General features: G+C 37.2%; 1 protein-coding gene across 4 annotated transcripts in view; it reads right to left on the minus strand.

Annotated features, from left to right (window-relative positions):
• SOX5 (SRY-box transcription factor 5) overlaps positions 1-25,095 on the minus strand; it is a 997,819-nt gene that overhangs the window by 14,361 nt on the left and 958,363 nt on the right. For all 4 annotated transcript variants that reach the window (XM_068560002.1, XM_068560001.1, XM_068560003.1 and 1 more), the window contains 2 exons: positions 24,388-24,565; positions 12,756-12,901 (listed from right to left, as the gene is read on the minus strand). In XM_068560002.1, the coding sequence (XP_068416103.1) occupies positions 12,756-12,901; positions 24,388-24,565 (324 nt within the window). The remainder of the gene's footprint in view (positions 1-12,755; positions 12,902-24,387; positions 24,566-25,095) is intronic.

The following is a 25,095-nucleotide window of genomic DNA, read 5'->3' on the forward strand; positions in this document are numbered from 1 at the left end:
TTATACAACTCTGTAGGTTTACTAAGATCAAGAAGAAACTTAAGGGAAAGTTTGTCTTAACTTGAAAAATTTTCTGATCCTATGTTGACTTGAAGAAACATTCAAGTGAATTGTATCTGATCTACAGAAGAAAAGAAAGTTTTAGACAGTATAGTTTCTTGGGGTCAAATGAATAACTCTAAAACTCAACATTCAAATAACTATTATTAATGTGTTAATATTCACTTAGGGAATTTGGCAGCTGGTTTTGGGCTCTGTGGCTTATCCAATGACTTGCATAATGGAAAACAGCACGTGTATTGTTTGCACATGACACCAGACTATGGCGGGAATCAACAAGGAGAGCCAAGAAATATCTAAAGAGATGTGGGTAATTAGCTGATTAGAAGTGGTCAGTAAAGATCAGTGTTTTCTAAGCAAACAACGTTCTGAATGGCAAAAGGCCATAGAGATCAGTGGGAAAAGAACATATTTGAAAATAGAGAAAATAACCCATACAGAAAATAATGGCTTTGGGATCAGAAACATGACATTTTAACCAAACTCTGCCATATATATTAGCTATACTACTTTAGACAAATCAATTAACCTCCCTGAGTTTCAGAATCCTAATTTGTAAAATGGTGCTGTAATATATGACAGATTCTCATTAGTTTAAAAAATGAAAAAGATATGCTTTTAATATTAGGGAAAAAGTAAATAGGGGAAATGGAAGAGATAAAGATTCTTCCTAAAATATAAGAATTACAGGAATAGTTATTTCAATATGAGTATTAAGTATCCTGCTGTGGTTTTGATCCTTTATTGTCTACAGCCAGAGTAGTGGACAAATATGCATTAAAAAGGAGAATGTTTGTAACAACTCTAAAAGTTGTTGGGATTTTTTCTTTCCTCTTGTGCATCACCCCTGACAATGTATTTAATCTTTTTTATTTTCCATTTGATTCTCAGGCATGATGGTTTATAGCCCCATAATATAAGTAAGTCTAGTACATATTTAAATTGAAAAGTTCTCCTATTCCATTACTTCAACTATATAGAAAACAACTAAAAACTCACTGTGTTTGTAAAGGCTCAAAGGCACGTCGTTTGTTGACATTTCATAGAGCAGTCAAAACAAAAAAACCACACAAACTGTACTCTAGAGGAAGTAGGTATTTCCTTAGTTACCTAAGCCTAAGCTGCATGAGTAGATGGTTCCTCTACTACTCCTTGAAATTGGGATTTATATAAGTGACAAGCTTTGCTCACCATCAGACACACATACACAAAGAAAGAGATGGACTGTGGATCAACTATCATAATGGACATCCCTGAAATAAAGCTCACAAAGCTATAAAACTCATAAAAAGCACATGCATGAAATGACAGAATAGAGTGTGACTGTCAAATGTTGACTCAGTAACAGTTAAACCCCTTCTGGCTGACCTTTTTTATGATCTCCTTCTATACTAATGACACAGGAAGAAAAAAGAAACAAAAAAAGGTTTTTAACCCTCCAATTATGTGACCCTCACAGACCACCAAGGAAGATGAAAGATTATTTATAATGTCATAACGATTTATCAGTTGGAGAATTTTTTCATCAGCTTAAGTAAAACATAAAAAACAATGCATGTGTCTGAGATCCCCTTCAATCTCTTGGTTTCACCCTTGCTTACTGAGATCACCATTTTCTAAAAAATAAGCATCCACCCACATAATCTAACTGCACAAATGGGAAAGAAAGCTTTGTTGTAAAAGCTTTACAATAAATTATGTACAAATACACACACACATACACACACACATTTCCCTCCAACACCAACAAAAATGCAATCTGAAGAAACCTTTTACTGATTTTATTCTGGTCAAATGTGAATTTCTCAGACACTTTGGTACTCTGAAATCTAGTATCCCTTAGGACTATTTTTCCATTCATTTTCTCCATCATAGAATCATATGGATATATGAGCTAAGGGGTTGGAAAGGTCCATAAATGTCTTATGGTTTAGTCAACTACAAAAAAAAGCCTTATCTAATCCTGACTTTTTTCCCCTTCTAAATTCAGAGATACCCCTAGTGGAGAAAATAATAAATTAGAACCCATACTTTTGTTTCCACAATCTAATTTCCTTTTGTGAACTTTGGTAGCCAGCTTCATGAAATGTTTCTTGAAGTATAATTCTTGCTAAATTTCATAGAAACTTAGTTTCATCAGACAATCTGGTCAAAGTGAACTGTATTGGCAGATCAAGTTTTCTTAAGAAGTATTACGAAGCTGAAGATAGAATTGTTTTGAAGGAAACACACAGCTTCTATGAATTCAAGTCTTAATCTGGATGAATACATTTCTAAGATAGTAAAATGACTTGTGGATAAAACTGATGAATCCCTATTTATGATTTTTAAAGAACTGATTTTAAAGTGGGAGAAATATTAGGACTTGTACATAAATAACTAATTCTGATTTTTCATGAATAAAGAGAGAATTTGTGGAACAATGACCTGACCACTTAATGTATGTTCCAGAAAAGACAGAGCTGATTTGTTATAGGATTAGTTAAGAGCACTTAGTACAGGATGTGATACAACAAGAAGCTAGTATGGATTCATTAAGAAAAACTATGTTGTAATGGTCTAGTTTCTTTTTCTACAAAAACTGGAATGCAGACCGTGGCCATAACGTTTTGGACTTAACTCAGCTTTGGGTTATGTTCCTGTCAATATCCTTGTTGTCTTCATGGAGAAATTGCACAGGACCTTGCAAGAGAGAGTTGAAGAGGAGATCAACAATCTCTGTCTTTAAATATCTTAAGAACCTCCATGTTTAAAAAGAATCAAGACCTGTTCTTTGTGAAAAAGAGAGGATTTGGCCATATGTAGTAAAGAGACAGAATACTGACCAATGGTTGTAAGTTATCAACGAACCACTGAAGGAAGAGTTATATAAAAGAGCTGTCTCTCCATTGAGTGGGCTGTCTTAGGATGCAAAAAATTTCACTTCCCTAGAGGTTTTCAAGTATTGGTCATATGACTACCTGCCTGGCAATTCAACATCAGATGATATGTTGAATTAAAGGCCCTTTACATTTTCTTTCAATTCTATGTTCCACTTGACTGGAGTTGCTCAAACAAAACAAAAATATTTTGACAAATGTATACAGCTATACATGTTTCTCTATCCATGATGATAGTTTCCTCAGAAGCTGTTAATTATGTTTCAAAATGTAAAGGTACTCCATTTATAATTGAGAATTCTATCATCATTTTCTTAAATTCAAGGAGGATATTTCAAATTATGAAACAAAACCCAAAAAATATGACTATTGAAATACATTTTGTGAAGGAACTGTCCAATAATACTCAGATTTACAGATTCTAGGTGCATTGTGAAACACGCAGTTATATGTCCAAATTCAACACTATTGCCATGGAGAGGAAGAAGTCATTGAGTGTGTGGGGTAATGAACCGAAGAGCCACTCAAAGGAATCCGTAGGAAAGAAATAATTCACAAAGAGGGTACACATGAATAATATCATGGTAAAATATAGGTCCTTGCTTACTTGTCCCAGGGGTGCTTATGGTCTGTACATGTGGAAGAGGGAAGGCAGGAGAGGAAAAACTAAGACCTGAGTTTTCAAGTGTCTGTATATGTGTTCAGCATTCAGCCAAAGTCTAAAAAAATGACTTCATTTCAAACCAGGGCAGGTACAGATACTGTGCACACCAAGTCAAATCAGAAGGCTTAATGTGAGAAAAATAGGAGGCCAACAAAGTAAAATAATAAAATTCACAATCTACACAGGGTGTCCGGTAGGTGGGAGGGCTGCACAGATGTAAACACAAAACTGGAATGTTGTCTGATGATAACTGTTCTATAAACAATGGGTAACTCAGTTACTGAGCTACAGAAACGTATAGACCTTTTCTCTTTAATTTTTCCTTTTCATAGAATAAAAGCTATAAAACTGTACGCATTCTTATAAATGCAGCCTCAGTAGCCAGTAGTTACCTCAGTTAAATAAATATAATTGGACTGTTTTAAAGAGAAATGGTTTGGTTCTGAAATGCTGGGTCTGACAAATAGAAAGAGGCACAGCAGGGCTATAGTTCACTTTTCAGTTATCCACGGTAGTTTTAGGGGAAAAAATTTAGTGTAGAATAGATATTTAAAATCTCATTTTAATGAACAGCTAAAACTTCACATATTTTATGAGAGCTGCTATGAGAAGCAAAATAAATAAGATGGAACATATTCTTTCTGTTTCCCAGCTCATTCTCTAATGAAGGGGGCTGGTGCGTGGTGAAGAAAGGAAGACCTAGAAAGGGAGCAGAAACAGGAAAAACAAAGAATTGGAAAAAAGATACACAAATGATGGAGATGCTGATTGATTAAAGGATTTGTGTGTGTGTGTGTGATAACTCCTCAAAAATGTACTAAATAATACACAAGCCAATGCTGGGGTACAATCTAATCAAACAGGCACTGAGTTACTTTCTTGAACATCTTCAGCATGGTCCATTAGAAAACAGACTGAAATTTGAACAAGAGGACCTCGGTTTAAAAACTGATCTACCACTCGAATTCCTATAATAATGTCATATCTCAAGGTTTTTATTTTTAAAACAAAGATATGAATACTGTCCTGCTTATAATACTGTACAAAACTGAAATTTGATGTGAAAGCAGTTTGAAAAAGGTAAGATACAAACTAAATATCAATAGCAATTATTACTCCTACGTTTACTCCTATACTCATAAACAAGTGTTTCTCATTTGTAAAAGAGAAAAGGTGCAAGTGGAAAGACTCAATGAGGCCCTTTGAAATAAATGTTAAATTCAGAATATTTTCCTCATAATTTTAAATCCATATTGTTAAAGTCACTTGCAATAAATGACAATAGAGAATACAATATATCTACTAAGTATGAGGATAACTGAAAAACAAATGGCTCTTTGATTATTTCAGTGCCTTAATGTTTAAGTGTCTTGAAGACAGCTATTTGATCTTGGGGATGAGGAAGGGAGCAAGGGAGAAGGGAAGGAAAGATCATTCTTAGTAGACCAGGTTTTCAAAAATAACACTTCTGGTCCAACAACAAAAGTGATTCTTATTTTACTTACAGAAAATTTGAAAAAATCAGGAATGTGGGGACATGTAAATTTCCAACCCCAACACCTTGGCGAAATGATTGTTTATTCTTCTTCTAGTCTTTTATCTATGTACCATGGAAATGTACTTTAAAAATATCTAGATCATTCTCCACACGGTGTTTTCAAACTTGTTTTTTTTCAGGAGTACTATTGTGAGCCTATCCTCATATCTTTAAATGAACAGACAATTTCAATCATCAGAGAGGCCTGTGGGTGTCTATCTGAAAGCCCAATTTGGCATGCCCTGTGTGTCTCATTTTATTGGACCATCCTGCACTAACCCCTCTACCAGAATGATGTAAAGAACACAAGACTCTCTGTTTGAAAACATGCACAGCTTTTCTAGGCTTGAAAATTAAACCATAAAAAGTTTACTGGAAAAAAAAAACCCTTTAAAAAGCTCCTTAAAAACTCACACCATAATTGCTCCCCACCAAGCGTGGGCACTTGCTAGCTGCAAGTAGTGGCACTGTGACAAATGTAGCAAAACTGAAAGCAGGCTATACTAAGAGAAAGAAAAAGTCTTCCACTGGCCATCTGTGAAAATAAGGCATGTGGCCATTAAATGCAGAGGCTGTAAATATACACAAACTCCATGAAGCAAATGGCAAAAAAGGACTAAACTTCAAGCTCAAACAAATCAAAATGTTTAATGCATAGTTACCACTGCTGGACGAAAACAGCTCTGATCTTTGCAGTCTGCAAACTCGGCATGTATTTCAATTAAATACCCCCAAAAAGAAAAGAAAGAAAAAGAAAGAAATGAAAAGACACAGAAGAAAACCATCTGGAACAAAAGGCTATAGACAGCCTATACTCAATTTCTAGAAACAAACAGCCCCTTTAACTTGCACCAGCCTGTCGAGAATGTCGATTGGAATTATTGAAAGGCTGACATATAGAGTGATGGATGGGTGATGACATAATACCTATTTGCCTTTTTGTCATGGTCTTTGAAAACTGGCTGCTCTGTGCTGATAATATTCACTAAGGGGTTTTCCTCTCCCCTCCTATCCCATAAGAAGTGTTCCCTAGCTAAGACACTCAGTATTAAGAAGGTTTTATGAATGAAAAACAAAAGAAAAGAAAACCTGAGGATCAAATGCCAACTTGCACGTAAAAAGCTAGTCTAGATTTTCTAATAATCCTCTGTCTAGAAAGCAGTTCTCTATCCATTTTACATACGTATTTAGAGTAGAGAGACTCCAATAATAAAAAGGCAAATATTCAACTTCAGATTTTGTGTATCTTTTAATTAAAATCACCAAATAAATAATTACATTAGAGATAAAAAATAATATATACTCATTTTTATAAAGAGAAAATATTAACCATTTGTGTTATTTTAATTTGTTCCCAGGTAAATTCTAACCAGAAGATCTAAAAGTTTGGGGACATTTTTGTTTGACAAACACTCACTCACACACACACACACACACACACACACACACACACACACACACACACACCCAAGAAAAAGCTCCTGTTTTGTCCCACTGTTGCAATGATCTATCTCATTTCCTCCTGAACGATTTACCTAACATAGCTTCCTCCTTCATGGAGTTTTTCCTCTTCCCACTGAAATGTCTAGCTCTAATCTGACTTCTCTAATGCATTTTAGCTAAAGGCAACAACTACAAAAGCCACCCATAAATCATTAATTAATTCTAGTACCTGCCACCGAATACAAAGGCATGAGTTCCTTCATATTCACTTTTTCAAAGCAAACCTGTAGTTCACAATCCCTCACATGCCTTCTCCTTATCTAAGAGAAGGAGCATATGTTAGATAATGCTGAAGTAGACACACTGTGTCAGTTTCTGAAGAGTTAACACTGCTGACCCCATCCATCAGATGGCCAGTGAAGCATCAGGAAAGAATGATGGATGTAAAATTATTACAGGGCTGCCATCCGATACACTTACTGCCATTTGTAACTAATGCTGGGACTGACACACTTTTTTTCATTATTAAACATCCACATTAAGTCAACATTGGTCACTGTCATTTCATGTTTGGCACTCTGTTAAAGGGAAAGAAAAGGGTTGACAATGGCAGAAAGGAGGAGGTTGTAATGGAAGAGTTTCCAAGTGCCAGAGTAATAAAATTAACCTTTGTTTACAAGTCCATCTATATTGTATGTGGTAAAGCTTCTTATGAATATGACCGACACCAAAAAGAGAAACTGGTTTCATTACTGAGTAAATCATTATTTAAAATATATATATTATTCACCAAATTTTCATCTTATTCTATGGAAATCTGCAAAGAATTTTCACTGAACCTCAGAAGGAAAATTAAGACATTTTCCTAGCTATTCTTACTTGCAGTTATTGATGAATGCATAGCATGTGCAGGTGTTTAGATTTCAGGTACACTGCAGGCAATTAATGTTTGACGAATAAACTCCCTACCTTAAGAAATACATGCACATATCTGTATGTGTATTTTTGTGAGTGACATCTTTTTTATATACAAGAAGTAATACAGAAGTTGGCCTTAATATGTAGAAAGTATGTGGATGAACATACATTCATTGATTTAACCTGGCACCAAACAATGTTTTCTTGTACACATTCTTGAATGTAATTTAATTCTTTCTGAAACACAGACAAGGTATAAGGCCCTGGACATGCAACAGAGAAGAGCAAAAGTAGTTAGATAGATGACATCAAATGTAATCAAAACAAATCAGCTTTATGATGAAAATATTTGAGAGCTTTGGTATCATTTTTATAATGTAGCCATGGCTGACAATGGCCTTTTCCTACCCGGTAGCCATTCTGGTCTTTCTTTTTGTCCCTGCCAATATAACCTTTGGTCTTAAGATATCCCTTAAATGTGAGGGTGATCTGGCTGCGACCTCTGTCACCCCATTGATCACCAGGGTTGACTGGCTGATCTGGATGGCTAGACAGGCGTCCCCTTTCCTGCCCGATGGATCCGTGTACATCCTTCCTGGAGCTGTAAGCTCAGTGGAAGAGGATGGCCTTCCCCAATAGGGGAGGGCCCTTTTTCGGTCGAGGGTATATGAAAAGCTGTTCTCCCCTGCTAGACCCTCCAAACAAGCTCTCAAGGTCCATTCCTAGAAGAAAGTAGGCTAGTCAAGCTTCCAAGACTCGAGACACATCCAAATGAGGTGCTGCAGGTAGCGGTCTGCCTTTCTTAAAAAAAAAAGATATCCTTTGATCTCCGGAAGGATAGGATAAGGTCTCTAATTCAGTCCCAGAAAATAATTTGTGATCCATTTAAAGTGGCCTCTCTTCCTTGACCAGTAATTGTCATGAAAATGTGCAAATGACCCAGTTCTACCCAAAGGAGATGTTTATGGAAGTCGGCTTGAGGGGTGCAGTGAAATATGACTATGTGAGTGAAGACCAAACTTCAGCGAAGAGAAAATAACTTCTTTCTGAGTCTGCTGCCTTCATGGCATAGTTGTAGGTGCAGCAACATTTTGTGACTCTAAGGGAACAACCCAGATAATCAAGTGATTTCAACTCTGACATCACTGAACTAATGAGCTAATGCCACCAACCTCCTACTCCTGAACTTCATTGTAGGCTAAAAACTAATCAGTATTTGTTGAAGCTACTGTATTTAGATATCCTGATACATCTCATGACAAACATTTCTAACAGATATTACAGCATGGGCATTATCTTTCTAGGACAACTACATTGGGTAGTGAGGGAAGCGATCAGGGAAACTTCTGGTCTGTTCCTCATTGCAGTGCACTGTGTCTCTATTGTATTAGTGTTGCCTGGTAGGATCAGGACAAAAACTGAGGTTTTTATGATTTCCTATCAGGTAAGCTTATAAGGTCAGAACCTGAATATGTAGCTGGTCAAAACCGTGCCATTTGGGTGTTAAAGACACAAAGTAGGTGGTTTTTACAAAACAAATGTATGTATGAGGGTCTTCTTCTGATTCTTCCTACCTGAGAAGCTTACTTATTCACCCATAACACTAATCTGTAACAGAGCTGAGTGGTAAAAGATAACATTATTTGAATATACAATCAGGCTATAATTAACCAGAGATGACAATTATAAATAACACTGTGTCCCAGAGTTTCCAAGAAACCTGACATACGCAGTTCTTGGGTATGTTGAAACACTTCCAAGAAAAGTAAAGAAATGAAAAATCTTTTAGAAGTCTTCAATTAAAATGTGTTTCAGTACAAATGACTTTCATTATGTGTTTTGGTACATACGACTGGAAAACATTTGTCCCTATCTTCACACCTCTAATTGTTTTCACTGCCCAATTACAGCTTTTCAGAATTAAGACATTCTAGTTGAGACAAGCATGTTGGTCATTTGAAATGTGAAGAAAAGTTAATGTGTATAAGGCTTGTGTACTCAAGAAAACAGATCTCTGCTACAGGTTTCCAATTATCTGGATCTTGGGTCCTGCTATCTCCTTTTAGACTGACGGAAGGCATCTGGCTGAATTACTTTTCCTTCCCCCTTTCCTTTCTCCCAGCTCCTTTCTATCTCTCTCTCTCCTTCATCTTCCCCACTCCTTACACTTATTTCACATACTTTTAGGGTCTAGGAAGTTGGGAGTATTGTTTAAAGAGAGAAAAAATGTCGCCCTTTTGGGAGCGATAGCGCAAATTATAAGAGGAATTTATACATACTGTGTTTCTGCCTTTCGTTAGGGACTGTGAAACAAAATTTCAAACCAACTACTGATCTAACTATGCTTTGGCCATGGATAAAGTTGGGCGATTATAAAAATCTATTAAAAAGGTAGGTATTAAAAAAACGATGAGGCAATATGTCTAGTGATGCTGCTTTATGTGGAAAAACAAGCAGCTACCTTTGTCGAGTCGGGTATATAACTGATCTGACATGTTCAGTAGTATGGGGTCTTAATTCAGTTCCTATAGGAATTCACACACATAAATATGCCATGATTAACAAACTCATAATTTGATCTAAACTGTAAGCTCTATAAAGGCAGAGGACATATTTTCTTGTTCAATACAGTGCCTCAAGTACACAGCACCGTCCCTAATACACATGGGTGCTAATGTTGAATAATGACTAATTAAAAGATTTAAATTGACATTATTTCATTCCCATAAGTTGCAAGACATAGATTGATCATTAATTTGGTAGAAATGCCGGCTAAGCTATTTCAACAGGAAAAGGCAACCACAGTAATTCCTGCTTCTAAGAGAGATTCAATCTCAAGTGTCAAGGGTAACATAGGGATGAACTAATTCGAATTCTCCTGCTGAAAAGGTTTACTTACGCATTACAAGAGTTTGCCAGACTATGACAATTACGGATTTTTACGTTTTTATATTTTACAATTACAATGATACAATTTCATTTTTTAAGATTTTCACTTAAAAACCCATAAAAATATAAGACTATAGTTGAAGATGTAACTCAACTGCATTGAAAGGGCATGGTGAAGAGATTTGGGGGCACAAACTTCTTGAGAATGGAGACGTCTTAATTGGCCAACAGATTCTGGCAGGTATTACTTCAGAAATAGATTTTTTTTAAAAACAGTTACTGTAATTCAACAAAAGAGAACGGAAAATTGAAAGGAGTAGTTTTCAACAGAGGCAACTCTCACTCCTGCAACTCAAATAGGAGGTGCTAATCAGAGAAATAAAATAAAGTCTGATTGTGGAACTTTCATAGGAGGTGGAACAAGAAGTGGAAATAAGGTCCCTAACAATGGACAACTATGGAATAAAATGAATGCAGATGGTTCCACTCCTGTTACTTAATCAAAAGGCTGAGCAGAGTCACTGGAGCCTGCATGAAGTCATGTGTTAGAACAACAGCTGATCTGTATTAGAGAAGATTAACTCGCAGTGCCATGGTGGAGGGCCCAGGATTATTTTATGTACTCCCATTGCCTTACAAGCCGTCAGCACAATTATTGCCCTCCGATGTGAATGACTGATCTGTAACCACAGCTAAACAGCATGCTGCTTAGGGGCCTACGAGCTTCATGAAGATGAATTTCCATACCATCAAAGCGCTTTTAATGGGCTCCCTGATCCAACCACAAGGCCTGTTTTGTAAGTATATAGAACTCAGGATGAAGGCTTCCTGTCCAAAAGGATTTGGTCGGTTGTCAGTTGACAATTCCCAGCCAGCACAGGGGAGGAGAGGGGGGGAGATAGGTAGAGTTGTCTCTGCTTTGGAGGATTAAAAAAAAAAAAAGGGTACAGATGCTTGCTGAATGCAACCAACTGCTGTATCCACAGCTGAATTCAATGCGCTTAACAAATAATGGCAATTTAGCTATGCTTGCGAGGAATAGCTTGAGTCACTTTGCATTAGCATCTGGCTGAGTGTTAAACTCATTTCTACATGGGGAGCAGAGAAAAGGAATTTCTGTTCAAGCATCCTTTCAAGAATGTTTAAATATTTGAATATAAATTCCTCTATGCTTGCTATCATTCCTTCTTAGAGCTGTCACTTTGCTTTTCCCCTTCCCTTCTGGTGCTTAGCTAGAAAATGTTTGTGCCCTTCGAGCTGCACCAGTGTTGCTTTCTTATGTTGTGAGACTGCAAGGGATGTACACTTGACCACGCTTTGCTCTCCCCTCCAGGAACAGAACAGAATTGAAGTCATTTCTCCAGCCTTTTGACCCATGTTTGGACCAGAGGAAAAGTACAGTGGTGGCAAGGTCACACCTTCACTATGCAAATTGCTAGCTTCTTAGAGATTATATGTAAAATTCCATATAAAACCTGGGAAACCAGAAAGCTATCCAAATTAGCAATCTGTTCATTCTGGATGATACTGTTTGACTCATAACCTTCCCATGATGATTAACTTTCAAGTTATTACTACGTAGCTGATCATTTTTTTTCTCTTATCTACCATATCTATTTAGCTACAGGATTTTGAGAAAAGGGGATTCAGTAACTTTAAAATTTCTATTAAAAATACCAAATATGACCAAAAGAAGTATATCACTCCAAGCATTCTATAATAACATAATATTTTTCTGAATAAAATACAATGTAGCTTAGACAAAATAGTTTGAAATTATTATAGCTCAGATAAATCCAGAAGTTTCACTGGACTTAAGCGTAATAATAGGTATACTAATAATGTCCACATTTTAAAGAGCAAACTTTGTTTTATGATCAAGTCAAAATTTCCAATTGTGCAGTCACCTAAAACTTGACAGTGCTTTGCACTGGAAACATTATGACAAGCTCAGGATCTTAGATGCTGAGACTACAAGCATGGGTATCATCCAAGCTTATGCTGATTAAAGAAGATTCGGCATTTTCAAATCCAGCTCATCCCCAGATATGAGTTGAGCATCTCTGTAAAGCAAAACTTTCACTGAGACTCAGGTATTTGAAATGCCACTTCATTTTAACACAAAGTGATGGCAGAAAAGGGGATATTAATTGTCAATAAGGTTCAGATGGATAGCAGAGAATTATAACGCTTTTCATTTCCAGATGGTTTTGATTAGGATGGGCATGAAGAGTTCTGCACTGATGGAGGGGAAAAGGGTGGGAGAACCGTCATTCCAAGGATGGCGAGAAGAGAAAAAGATAAAGAAGAAAAACAGTCAGGCAATTTAAGTATTTTTGGAAAGTCAGTTATTTTAGGAACTAACCTTTTCTGCTCGGCAGTTATTGAGACCTAGACTATTCACAACAGCCACCTTCCCATCAAGCACCTGTTGTTCCCGCCGAAGTTGTTCCTTCATCTGTCGAGCTTCTTGGATTGCCTTGGTGACAGCATCATGGTCATTTAAATAACCTGAAGATGTAACAGAACGAAGGATATGTTTTGTACAAGTGCATGGATAGGTTAACCTTTCACCATAAAAATCACTTCTTTTCTGGGAATGGCTAGTGTCTGGCATGTACTAATTTCTCAATGGAATCAGTCTAAAATGAATGAATGAATAAATAATTGATGATGACTGATTCACACAGTTACATCAACATGGTGCCAAACATTTGTTATCAAAATGTAATATTTAAGTGAAATGCAGCTGTTTCCACATGTTTGAAAAAGAAGTTTAAAATATAATTTTTAGATAAACTTTTTTTAGTTATCTGAATACTTTATAGTACAAAAATACAACCTATCTTTGGCTTTTTTCCTATAAGGATCATTTGAATGTTACCATAGGATACAGGTATTGATAATTATTACTATTAATTACTGACACTCTCATAGTATTAGAAAGGCCAATTTAGAGTTTGAGTATGGCACTATTAGGTTTGTTATATACGGAAGGAACAAATCATTGTTAACTGACTGAAAGAAGAGCATTTCCCCCCTGCATCCAACCATGGTGAAATAAACCACAGTTGGCAATGTCTTGTTACAGATACAAACTTGCAATAGTTAAGAGGCTAAATTTCAAGCACAGAATGTAACCAAGCACCTGTAATTGCTGAATAATAAATTGTGGCTACTGGGTAACTATAATCACACTTAATTCACACTCTTAATAGGATGGTCAAATGACCAACTTGTGCCGCAACTCCACAATCCAGAGTTAGGGGGGGGAAAAAAAAAAAAAAGAAAGCTAAAATATTTCTTTTAAAGAATAACAGGTGTAAGGAGAAAGGCTAATTTTAACTTAATTTTAACTCTGGTCATTTACTTATTGACGCACATTATGCTGATAATCTGCATGATTTTAGGGTAGAAGAACGATGGGAAGGGATTGTTTTGCAAATATTGAAAGGAAAGCTAATATATCATCTTTCACTCTCCCTATCTTTTAACTAGGGCATAAAATGGCATAAACTGAATCTATAATATGAAATTGCCCAGAAAAGGGACTTGTTTGTGACATGAGGCTAAATCTAAGCAGATCCATTGGTGAATTGTGACAGATGGAGGGACTGTGAGACAGAAGGCACGCACTAATCACACATAAAATGACCGGCTTGCCTCAACATGTTCCATGGATTCCAGCAAACTTTACACCCTAATCCATTTTTAGAACAAAAAACATCTGGGCCATAAATCCTCTAATCTGCCAAAACACGCTATTAAATCCCATGATTTGTTGAAAAACACTAAGATTAAAGAAAGGAAATATAAAATGGCTAACTGCCGTGTTAGGAAAGTGTTATTAATACTCTTTCTTTGTCTCAATTATGAATGTTCTGGTACTAAAGAGCCTTGTCTAATCATGTCAGATTACACGACCTTGTCGTATTGCTAGACTCTTCTATCTGATCTGCCGATTGCCAAAAAACCTAGAATACTTTCTTGCTGCTTAAACATTTCTATTGAAGGAGCTGATGTCAGATTAGCGCAGTGCTTCAGAGCTGGAAGGCTTCTAAATGATCCGTGTCCTTCCCCCTTACTATGCACAGACTCAGCACCCTCCTCTGATCTCCTTGAGGCAGAAAGAGAAGTTCCAGGGTCGGCGATAGAAAGGGGAGCCTTGAGAGCTACTATATATTTTGCTTTTCTGAGCTAAATTCATTGGAATGTATTCAAAAGAACAAAACATCCTTGTTCATTATAAATACAATATGAATCATGAACAACTATTTAGATCTGGGTCAGCCCTTTAGGGTTAATATGTACTTAAAATTACGGTCGTTTTTAACCTTACATTATCCTCAACATCTGGACTTGGTTCTCCTGCACAACCTTCTTAATATATTATTCTTGAACCCATTCTGTTCACGAACACTACCACTCTAGAAAGAAACGCAGCTCTTAAATGACAGGGATGGTCTTGGTATGCGTTCGTTTAGTAAAAGATCTTAAGAGGATCAGCCTTTCTTCCTATCCTCTAACCCCTGTTTATGTACAGCCTGGTTCCATGTGTTTTTGTAGTCTATTTAGCTTCTCCAGAGCACAAATATATTTGAAATGATTTGGCACATGACACTGAATAAAAGTATGAATTCTTTATGCTTTTTAGGCACTGCCAAGATAACACTGTGTAGGAAAAATCATTAATACAGATGCAGAAAGGATGCATCTATTACTACAAGGGTGAATAACTGACAGACATACATATGTTCTGTAATGGCTATTTCCAATGTGAGATGTGTTTGTGTGCAGGTGGATATAGGTGCTCGCTTTAAAAGAAACATTCTTGCTTTCAGAGACTTGAATTTTAGTTAAAATGCTGTATGAAATTCTAACATTGTATCTGCTGTGTTAAATCATAAAGCCGTTTACATATTACAGAGTTGAATCATAACAGGATTGTCTGCTGGTTCTTTACATTTTGTTCTCTTCACAGTCACCAACTTCCCAGTTTTGCTGATTCCCTCTCTCAGTAAATGGCCTCACCTCCAATTCTGGAAAGACCAGTAAGGCTGAACTCTCACCTTCCTGCCCACCCTGACTCCCACCCCAGGCCAGCTTCAAATCGATCTCCATGTAGGCCCACTGCAACCTCCTGTTTCAATGAAAATGGCACCGCTACTTTTATTCAAGGCAAATCCCCCAAACTCATGCTCTAGATTTCTATACCTCTCTACCGGTTATTCTCTTTCACATTTACATCATCCACTTGAACTTCTCTACTATCGTTACCACCTCAACTTGTAAGTACTTAAGATTCTCCTCCTGAAACAAGCAAATAAAGTCTCTTAACTTTGTGTTGCCCTCTCGTTCCAATCCTGTTTCTTTACCTTCCAAGCCAAGCTTCTCAAAGATTCATATCATACTCTCCCATTCCTTCCTCACTCTCCCATTCCTGCTACAGTCTTGTTTCCACGCCCCTTGCTCTTTCAAATGCCAAACCCAAGGGACACTTTCCGTCCTGGCAGAAACAGCACTGACAATCCCTTTGTTACTGACACTCCTTCCTTCCTTGTTTCTCATCATAAGCGCTGGATCCTCATGTCTGACTTCTCCATCTTCATATCCTTGCCTGGGATCTTACTTCATTTGCTCCCTAGATTTGGTCCAAGGTTTCCATCACCAGAAAATAATTTGTGCTTTGGAGTCGGATAAGCCTAAATTAAAATCCTAACATTGCTACTTACTAGCTATATAAATTGTACATATTGTTTTACCTTTCTAAATCTCACTGGTCTTATTGGTTAAATGGACTAACCTCACTAGATAAACATGACGTTGTGAAGATTAAATGAGTTAATATAGTCTCTTAGCATAATAAATGGTCCATGAAAGTTATTCAGTAACTGTCAGTTTACAAAATGGCATAGTGAAATAGGTAGAATTTGGGCATTGGATTCAGATGGATCCAGGTTTCTGCTTCTTAGGAAGTGTGATATTTGCCAAATTATAACACTTAATTTCACTGAGTTTCCATTTCTTTCAACTGAACATAATGAACATAAGGTTGATGGAAGAATTAAATGAAATAACACATGTGCAGGAGTAGACAACACTTGGTACACCTGAGGAGGCAGTAAAAAATGTTAATTCTTTTCTCTTTTTTCCTCTTTCATTCTCCCTATATGCTCATCCTCAGCAGTCTTGTTGCACAGCTTTGACCATTATGATAAAATCTGTGAGGGGATATCATTTCTTGCTGGCACAGAGGTTCAGTGAAATGGGAGTCACCCATTAGAGTTCAAAGGACCCCAAATGATCACTTGCTACATTTTATTCTGCCTTCATTATATATTCAGGCAGCAAGTACATCTTAGGATCAGAAGGAAGTGTTTAGGAGAGGTTTGGTGAGCTTCTTAGAGGGAAAATGGGAGGGCAAAGGCCAACATGGCTTCCAGTTAGTGCCTCAAATGAGATTTGGGAAATGCAGGTTAGGGATCATTAATGTAAGAAATGTATGAGAGTCTGTGACTGTGTTACATTTACCAAAATTTGATTTTTTTTATACCTTGGTGTTTCTTCTTAACCATAACCAACAAAATTCTCAAAATTAAAATGGTCCCTGTTATATATTTTCAGGGCAGAAAAAGAGGGACAAACTGGAAAGTCCAATCTTAGAGGGGATAAAATCTAAACAGGAAGAGTGAGTAAATGGCTGCTCCACAAGGGAAGAGCCTGTTAAAAGGTAGAAGGAAAAACAGTAAACTACTTGTAATGGGTTGAATTGTGTCTCTCAAAAAGATATGTCTGTGACCTAACCCCTGGTATCTGTGAATGTGTCCTTATTTGGAAACCGAGTCGTTGCAGATGTTTAAATTAAGGATCTTGAAATGAGATCACGCTGGACTTACAGTGGGCCTTAAATTCAACGACTCGTGTTCTTCTAAGAGAAAGGAGATTTGACACATAGACACAGGGGAGAACGCCACGTGAGCGTGGAGGCAGACACTGGAGTTATGCATCTGTAAGCCGAGGAACACCAAGGATTGCCAGTAGCCTCTAGGAGCTGGGAGAGAGGCACGGAACAAATTCTCCCTCAGAGCCTCCAGAAGGAACTAAACCCTGCTGACACTCTGACTCTGGATTTCTTTCTAGCTTCCAAATAGCAACAGAATAAATTTGCTTTAAGTGACCCAGTTTATAGTAATTTGTTGTGGCGGCCTTCCAAACCAACGTACGGCAATTGGTCTTAAGGATGCTCCTGACACTCAAGGGCTGATCCCAAGGACTGTAGAATACCTACCACCTGCCTCAAACCCTTCCTGATTTCCAGGTACACGTATCTACCAGGCTTCTCTACTGGAATGTCCCATGCAGCATGGCTAGCACAGAATTCATCGTCTTCCTACTGCCTCAATCCGTTCTTTCTACATTCCATATTCCCTTTCCAGTTGCCCATCCAGCCACTTGGGAGCCATCTAAGATACCTCCTTCACCCCATATGTACAAAAGACAACCAAGCTCTGGAGTTATGCCTCCTCCTCAGCTCTCAAATGCGCCTTTTCTCGATCCCCACTGGCCTCTGCTTTCGCTAAAGCCACCTCGTATCTCACCTGGGCTAATGCCTTCACCTCTTAACTCGTTTCCCTATCTTTAAGCTTACATCCCTTGAACATATCTCCTACTCTTCTTCCAGATAAAGCATTCCGAAATATTCCAAAAAAGGGAATTTGAATCACGTCACTTTACCTGATTAAAAACCCATCTCTTACTACGCTAGTGCTTAAAGGAGCATTTCATAAGTTGATGATCTGTATATTCTGTGAAAAAATAATTCCATGTTCAAAAAAGTGTGGGAAACACTAAATTAAAGTTAAAAAGGTTTCTTCATTGCTTGTCTTCTCAAAATCTTGAATATGTTCATGTGCACTGTGAATCTTCCAGAGATAACAACAGTATGTAGAGTTTCCCAAATATCCTGGAACAAGAAACTCTTTAATGTTCCCCCAAAAACATCACTCTGGGATAAATTCCAAACACTTTAAAATGGCCTAAAAGTCTCATGATATCAACTCTGCTTATCCTTCCCGCATCATTTCCTGCTGGTCTCTCAAGACCTCTCTGCTTAAGCTGCACAGAACTATTTCCTGTTCCAGGGACAGGCCCTCCTCCTCCCCACCCCTCCTCTGTCTCCCAGGCTTTTTTCTCATACTGAAATAGTGGCTTTCTGGTGTGTTTGGGAATTTACTCAAGTGTCACCCCTTCTGTAAGGACCTTCCTGACATACCCTAGACATGCTCCTTGGCAACCTTAGTACTTCCCATCTCCATGCTCCTGTAAAACCCTGGAGATGCTTTTACTGTCACATTGTCTTTTGTTTTCCTAAATTTATCTTCCACTCCAATCTATGAGTTATTTGAGGGCATTTTTTTTCTTTCAGTCTTTTATTCCTTTGGCCCGTGGTAAGGTCTGTTGAAGGAATAAATGCGTATTTCTAAGTTGAAAGTAGCTGCCTTTATAATTCCAAGTTCACTGATTATCTATGTCATCATATCAATGGAAGCTTGAACCATATGACACAGATTTCTTAAAATTCATGGATTTAAAGGATGCTATCAGGGGTAATACAAATTCTTATTTACCTCATTTAATTATTTTATGTAGGACTTTTCAGCTGTAGTAAAAGTAAGGGCACATGAGTTTCAAGTAATTTTCAACAAATAATAATTTTTTCTTCTATTTTTTGAGGTCACTTAATCATCATCAAATTTTTGGCACCCTGATATGTAGCCATTTCTTCATCTGTGAAAATTCTTGAGAATTAGATAATAAATGTGAAAGCAATTTGTAAACTGTAAAGTGCTATGCAAATATTAATTGTCAGCTGTTAAATAATATCCCTAACTTCCTGATAATCCAATGGCTTTCTATGAAATGGTTACAATATTGTTCAATAACCCACCCTCACAGAAGTTTTTTCTCATTTAAAAAATGTAAATTAACGAAATTTTAAGGTAAAATCCTCCTTGACGTCATCATATTTTAAATTAGCAAGTTGTAGAAATAAAATATCACATTACTGGACTTGAAAATATTTCCCTTAATTTTACTGAATCAGTGTGCATCTCCTACATTTGCTCAGTGAAGTTTTAATTTTCATGTACTAATGGCTCTGAGGAATGAAGGGCAAGAACAGTATGTTCCAATATCTTCCAAAGACATGACACAACAAAGACTGTAGGTATCTAAAGCCTCAGTCCGAGACTTTCATCCGCTTATCCTCCAGACTTAGCAAAATGTATGGCATAGAGAAGATATTCAATACTCATTTATGGGATGAATGAGGGAAAGGATAAATAGATGACTGAGAAGAACATCTAAGGCAGAGAGGCTGCCAATAGGCAACAACTAAAAAGCAAGCAAGCAACCCAGAGACTATGCCTGTAAGTCCTCAAGCTCCACTGGCTGTGAGTCTGAGCAAGTTACTAGGTGGTCATGTACATTTGTTTTCTTAAAATTAAAATAGCGGCAATAACCACAGGGCTGTCTACATTGGGACAGGGACTTAGAATCCCTGGGTAAGCACTTAACTTCTTTTGTTTTTTTCTTTTTGCCCTTGGGATTATTTTTAATTGGAAAAATAGCACACAATTATACATGGATTTTCTTTCCATAAGAAAATATATATTTAAAAAAATATTTTGTTAAATACAAGCCCTGGGTGTTACACAACTGTTGACTCAATTTCAATCTGTCCTTGGTTGGGAATCAGAAAGAAGATTCATAGGACACAAGATATACCCAGTTCGCTTAAATTCAAAGCACACAAGCCAAGTATCAATAGTATAGCATTAAGCTAAACAGCAATGGCATCAGGAGTTCTTGAGACATCTCAGGTGCAGATGCTAGGCCCTCGACCTCGGGAGGAATATTCCATTGCAAGAGATGAAACTGAAGTGCAAGGGGATCACTTCAATTTAGGAATGAAGCCCCTCTCATCCCTCACCTAACTTTTATACTATTCCAAATAACTCTTCTTGGAGAACAAAGCACTTAGCTTCTTTAGGCCTCAGTTCCTTACCTGGAAAATAACAATTTCTGACTATATGACAGGGATATTTGCTCTGTCTAGTTAAAGGTCTATAATTCTAAAATAAGCTGCAGTGAAAAAATAGACTAAAAATGCTTTGATAAAAGTTTAGAGTGTTATACATATGCACAGCATAGGTTGAAAAGGCCAATAAGGGAAAGATAACAGCTGGTCAAAATTACCCATCATTCTTCTGAACTATTCGTGCTTTTTAAGGAGCTTTCTTTGGAGCTGCCTACCATTTGCATACTATACAAAAGCATTCTTATAGAATACACTGTAATATTGCTCACCAACCTCAAAAACTCACTTTCTTTATTTGTAGCTAATAGATATATAGCAAAGAGCCGCATGTCATTAACGATAACTTAAGTTATCTTTTGGTTCACGGTTTTCCATGGATTATTAATGGCATAACACATTCATTCTTCTTTCAGGGGTGACCTTTACAACACCATTAATGCTCACAGCTTTTATCCAACTACATTATTACTCATTACAGTTTCAGCTTTCAACATCTGCATTTGTTGAAAAGAGAAAAGTAAATTGTAGTGGCATCAAATCCTTGGAAAATATGAGGGATGTGTATGTGGCAGAGGGACATTTCAGGGGAAAAAAATAAGAGAAGTTTTAGTAGTGGAAAAAGTCAGATGATAAATGTCATTAAATACATTCTTGTCTTTCTAAAATATTTTGTCATATTTAATCCTTGGAATGCTGAAGTAAAAAATCCTCACATGACAAAAATTGCAAATATATTAGTTATTCCCTTAGTTAAATATTCCAGTTCTGGGGATATTACAAAAGTAGCTCATATACCAACACTGCGATATTTATGAGCTTTCATGTCTATTATGCAAGTGAATCGTTCTTGCCAAATAAAATATTTTTTTCTTTTACATGCTTCGGACATGAAAGCAAATCTTATCTTGGTGTCCATTTAGGATGTTGAGCAGAGTAACAGAGAGATCATAACAGAATGGTGCACAACGATAAAAGGAACACATATGCCCCAAACCATTTTCAAACCTCTCAAAACCTCAGTTTTCGCTGTTTCTTTTCTCACTGCTGCCCCACTGGCCCAGACTGACTTCCTCTTTGCAAATAATCTGGAATTCAACGTTGTAGAGATAGAAGCATTTGAAATACACTCCTTCAGCTTTCCTTCTGTCCATCCCACAATTTCTGTGTAACTGTACCTCTTTTTTCCTCACTTCCTTCAGTCTTAGAGAAAAGAAGGGGCATTTCTTCTTTCCAAAGGTAATCCTCTCTCATTTCTTCTTGCTCTGTCGTCACCCATGCACTCTTTCATATCTATAGATCTCTCCAACTCACCTTTGTTTATATATATATACATATGATTTCCTATTCTAAAACCTTCCTCTACTCAGCCTTCTCAAAATACAATCCCTTCTCAACCCCAAGGTTACAAAAAGACTGATCCATATATCAGCTGCACTTTCTGTCCTCATGTTCTTCAAATCTTTACAACTGAAGTTCTGCTAAACCATTCTACAAAATCTCTCTGTTACAGTCTACGTGGCCACAACCTCCAGCTAAATCCTAAGGCGTTTCTTCTTCATGTTCTTTAACTTTTCTACAGAATGTGACACCACTGAATAACCCCTCCTTTTTCAAACTTTAATTTGTCCTAGGCAAGCAGGCCATTGCCTTATCTCCATTCTTATTCTAGGATCCTCACTTGTTCTTCAAGAGCTTTCCCCCTAAAAAAAGCGTGGTGCTTTAAAAATATGTTCAAAGATACTTTGATATTCCTTCCTTCAGAGTTGGAGCCTAATTCCCCTTTCTTTGAGTTGGGCTGGACTTAGTGATTCTCTTATAATGAAAAGAATAAAGCAGAGCTGACTGTGTGTGACTTTGGAGACCAGATCATAGAAGGCACCATGGCTTTCTCTCTGCTCTCCCTGCTGGACCACTCACTCTGGGGAAAGTAAGCTGTCATGCTATGAGCAGCTCTATGGAAAGACCCACGTAGCAAAGAACTGAGGTCTTTAGCCAACAGCCATGCGAGTAAGTCATTTTGGAAAAGGATTGTCTATCTCCAGTAAAGCCCTAGGCCCTGGCTTCCATCTTGACTGGAACCGTAAGAGAGACCCTAAGTCAGGATCACCCAGCTAAGCTGCTTCCAGATCCTGACCCTTAGAAGCTATGAGATAATAAATGTTGGCTGTTTTAAGCTGGTAAGATTTAAGTTAGTTAGTTACACAGCAAGAGATAACTAATACAGCAGGTAATACCTGTGACTCTTTACCCCACTTCTTTTCTTACCATATACTTCTTATATTCTTATTTGCTCTGATGGCTTCCAGAACCTCATTAAGGAATAATTTCCATGTCTAAAATTATAGCACCCCTTTCACATATCAGATTTGCATTAACAATGTCCTCCTGAACTTCTCTATCTAAATGGCTTCTTAAGTTTCAAATTCAACACTTACTGAATTTTTATGTTTACGTCTTCCCCCAAACCTGTTTCTACTCTGGTCTTCTCTTTCACAGTTCAGGGAGGCACTATTCTGTCTATTTTATAAATTCAAATTCCCAGACTCTTCTGTCTCCAGCTTGAACCTCACCCGGTACGTTCCATTGTGGATAAGTTACATCAATTCTTTTTTAATGACACCTCTTCAATCTATTCTCTCCTTTGTTTTATCATTGCTTATTTCTATTTCGTGTTAACTTATTCTTGTCCTACGCTAAAACAACGACTTCCCTGATTCCAGTCCCTTTCTGCTGTCAATACTCTCCTTAAAGTTCTAAGCAGATTGGTGTCTGAAGAAAAAGTCAGAAATTTCTTAGGATAGCATCAAATCAGATTCCATCTACCTCTTTCAGTTCTGACTCTGATCACTCTCCACTACACTCATTCTATACGTTAGCCAAATCAGTGCATTTCTCAAAAATGTGATACTTTACTCTGGGTTCTATTTTACAGCCTAAAATGCCTAGGGATGCATCTCTTCTTAAAGGCTCCATTTGATTAGCCTATCCTTCAGCCTTCCCAAACAGAATCTAATACTCTCCTCTTCTTGACTCTAGCATTGTTATCTGTGCTCTGGAATAGCACTCACGATAGCTGATTTGTACTATTAAGATACATGACTTCCCCCCAACTAAACCCTAGCTGGGGTTTGTGCTAGTGATCTGTGCTAGCTTCCTCATAACTGTATGAAAATAATAAGCATCAATAAATGTGGGTTGAAGTAAGCATTGGGTTGGCCAAAAAGTTCGTTCGGGTTCGCTGTAAGATGTTATGAAGACCCCGAACGAACTTTTTGGCCAACCCAACATTTACAGTCTAATTTACGTGTTACTAAACTAAAACTATTGGAATTTCTTAAAAGTTAGCTTATAGAAGCATTTTCTAGTGTTTGCTTACTCTACTGAAATGACAATTATGGAGAAGCAAAGAGACCGACTTTTTATAATACTTTGGTGTGTACAAGTTAAGTTTCAAGCGACTCGGAACTGAGAAAAAACTGACATCCTGATGGTTGGCTGCTCATCCAGGCAGAATGTATTTCATCATTACGTATACTTTGTACACATCACACAAAATGGAAATAAATTTAAATGACTGAAAAGGCAAGTCACCTAACAACAACAATCTGGAACCATTGCTCTCTGTGATTAGTCAGGCCTCTTTTTCATAAACTTAAGAACATCAGTTATATCAACAAACGTAACCAGTTCAATGAGATTCTCAGGGGGACATTATAACTTGGACTTCAGTTATAAATTTCAATTGCATGTTTAAAACAGACCTATGAGGTTCATCATATTGAAACTCTCCTATGGAACTAAAGCCATGCAGAGGGTATGCGTGATTTGCCATTAAAAGATGCTTTCATTCAATTGCCATAAATAGAAAATCAGCAAGAACAAAAGAAACAGAACTTACCTATTGTGCTAACTCTGGCTGAAGGACTAGCTAATGATGCTGGGACAGAGGCTTTGAGGGGGCCTGCCCCACTGTTTATTCTCAGAGCTGGCATATGGGGAGAGGTGGGTGATGTGGGTGATTTGCCATCAGAGGTCTTGGGTTTAGCTGATAGGTTCAGTGGCTGTGCCACTTCATCCTGCAATGATCATTAGAACATGAGCTGTGATAAGGAAAGTCTGATTAAAAATGCCTAGAAAAACACAGGTATACTGCCTGTCATTTCCCATCAAATACTCTACCAGTGATCTTAACATTCAGTCTGAACATAACAGTGTTTGGTTAGCTGTCAACAACAGCACTTTCAACTACATATCATAAAAAAACCTTTGGTATAAGAGAAAGTACATGTGCACTTAACTATCCAGAAAGCATATAACTGATGACACCTGTAAGAAATATTCTTAAAGAAGATATTATTTGTACTATTCATTTTTATTGAGAGACAATGCATAATTCGCATGAAACTATGATGTAGATTTTTTTTTTTCAACCTCCAAAGAATAGGTGTTGAGTCCCAAGCATCTTTGGACCCTGGTGCTTAGAGTACCCAGAATATCCCATCACGGAGGAGCTAAATGGCGTGTACCTCTGATTAGAACTGTTCTCCAAATTAAATACAAAAAAGAAGAAAACTTTCTAACTCTCTTAGAAAATAATCTTTTCTCC

This window comes from Eschrichtius robustus, chromosome 13 (genome assembly GCF_028021215.1).
Source record: "Eschrichtius robustus isolate mEscRob2 chromosome 13, mEscRob2.pri, whole genome shotgun sequence".
Lineage (NCBI taxonomy): Eukaryota > Metazoa > Chordata > Mammalia > Artiodactyla > Eschrichtiidae > Eschrichtius > Eschrichtius robustus.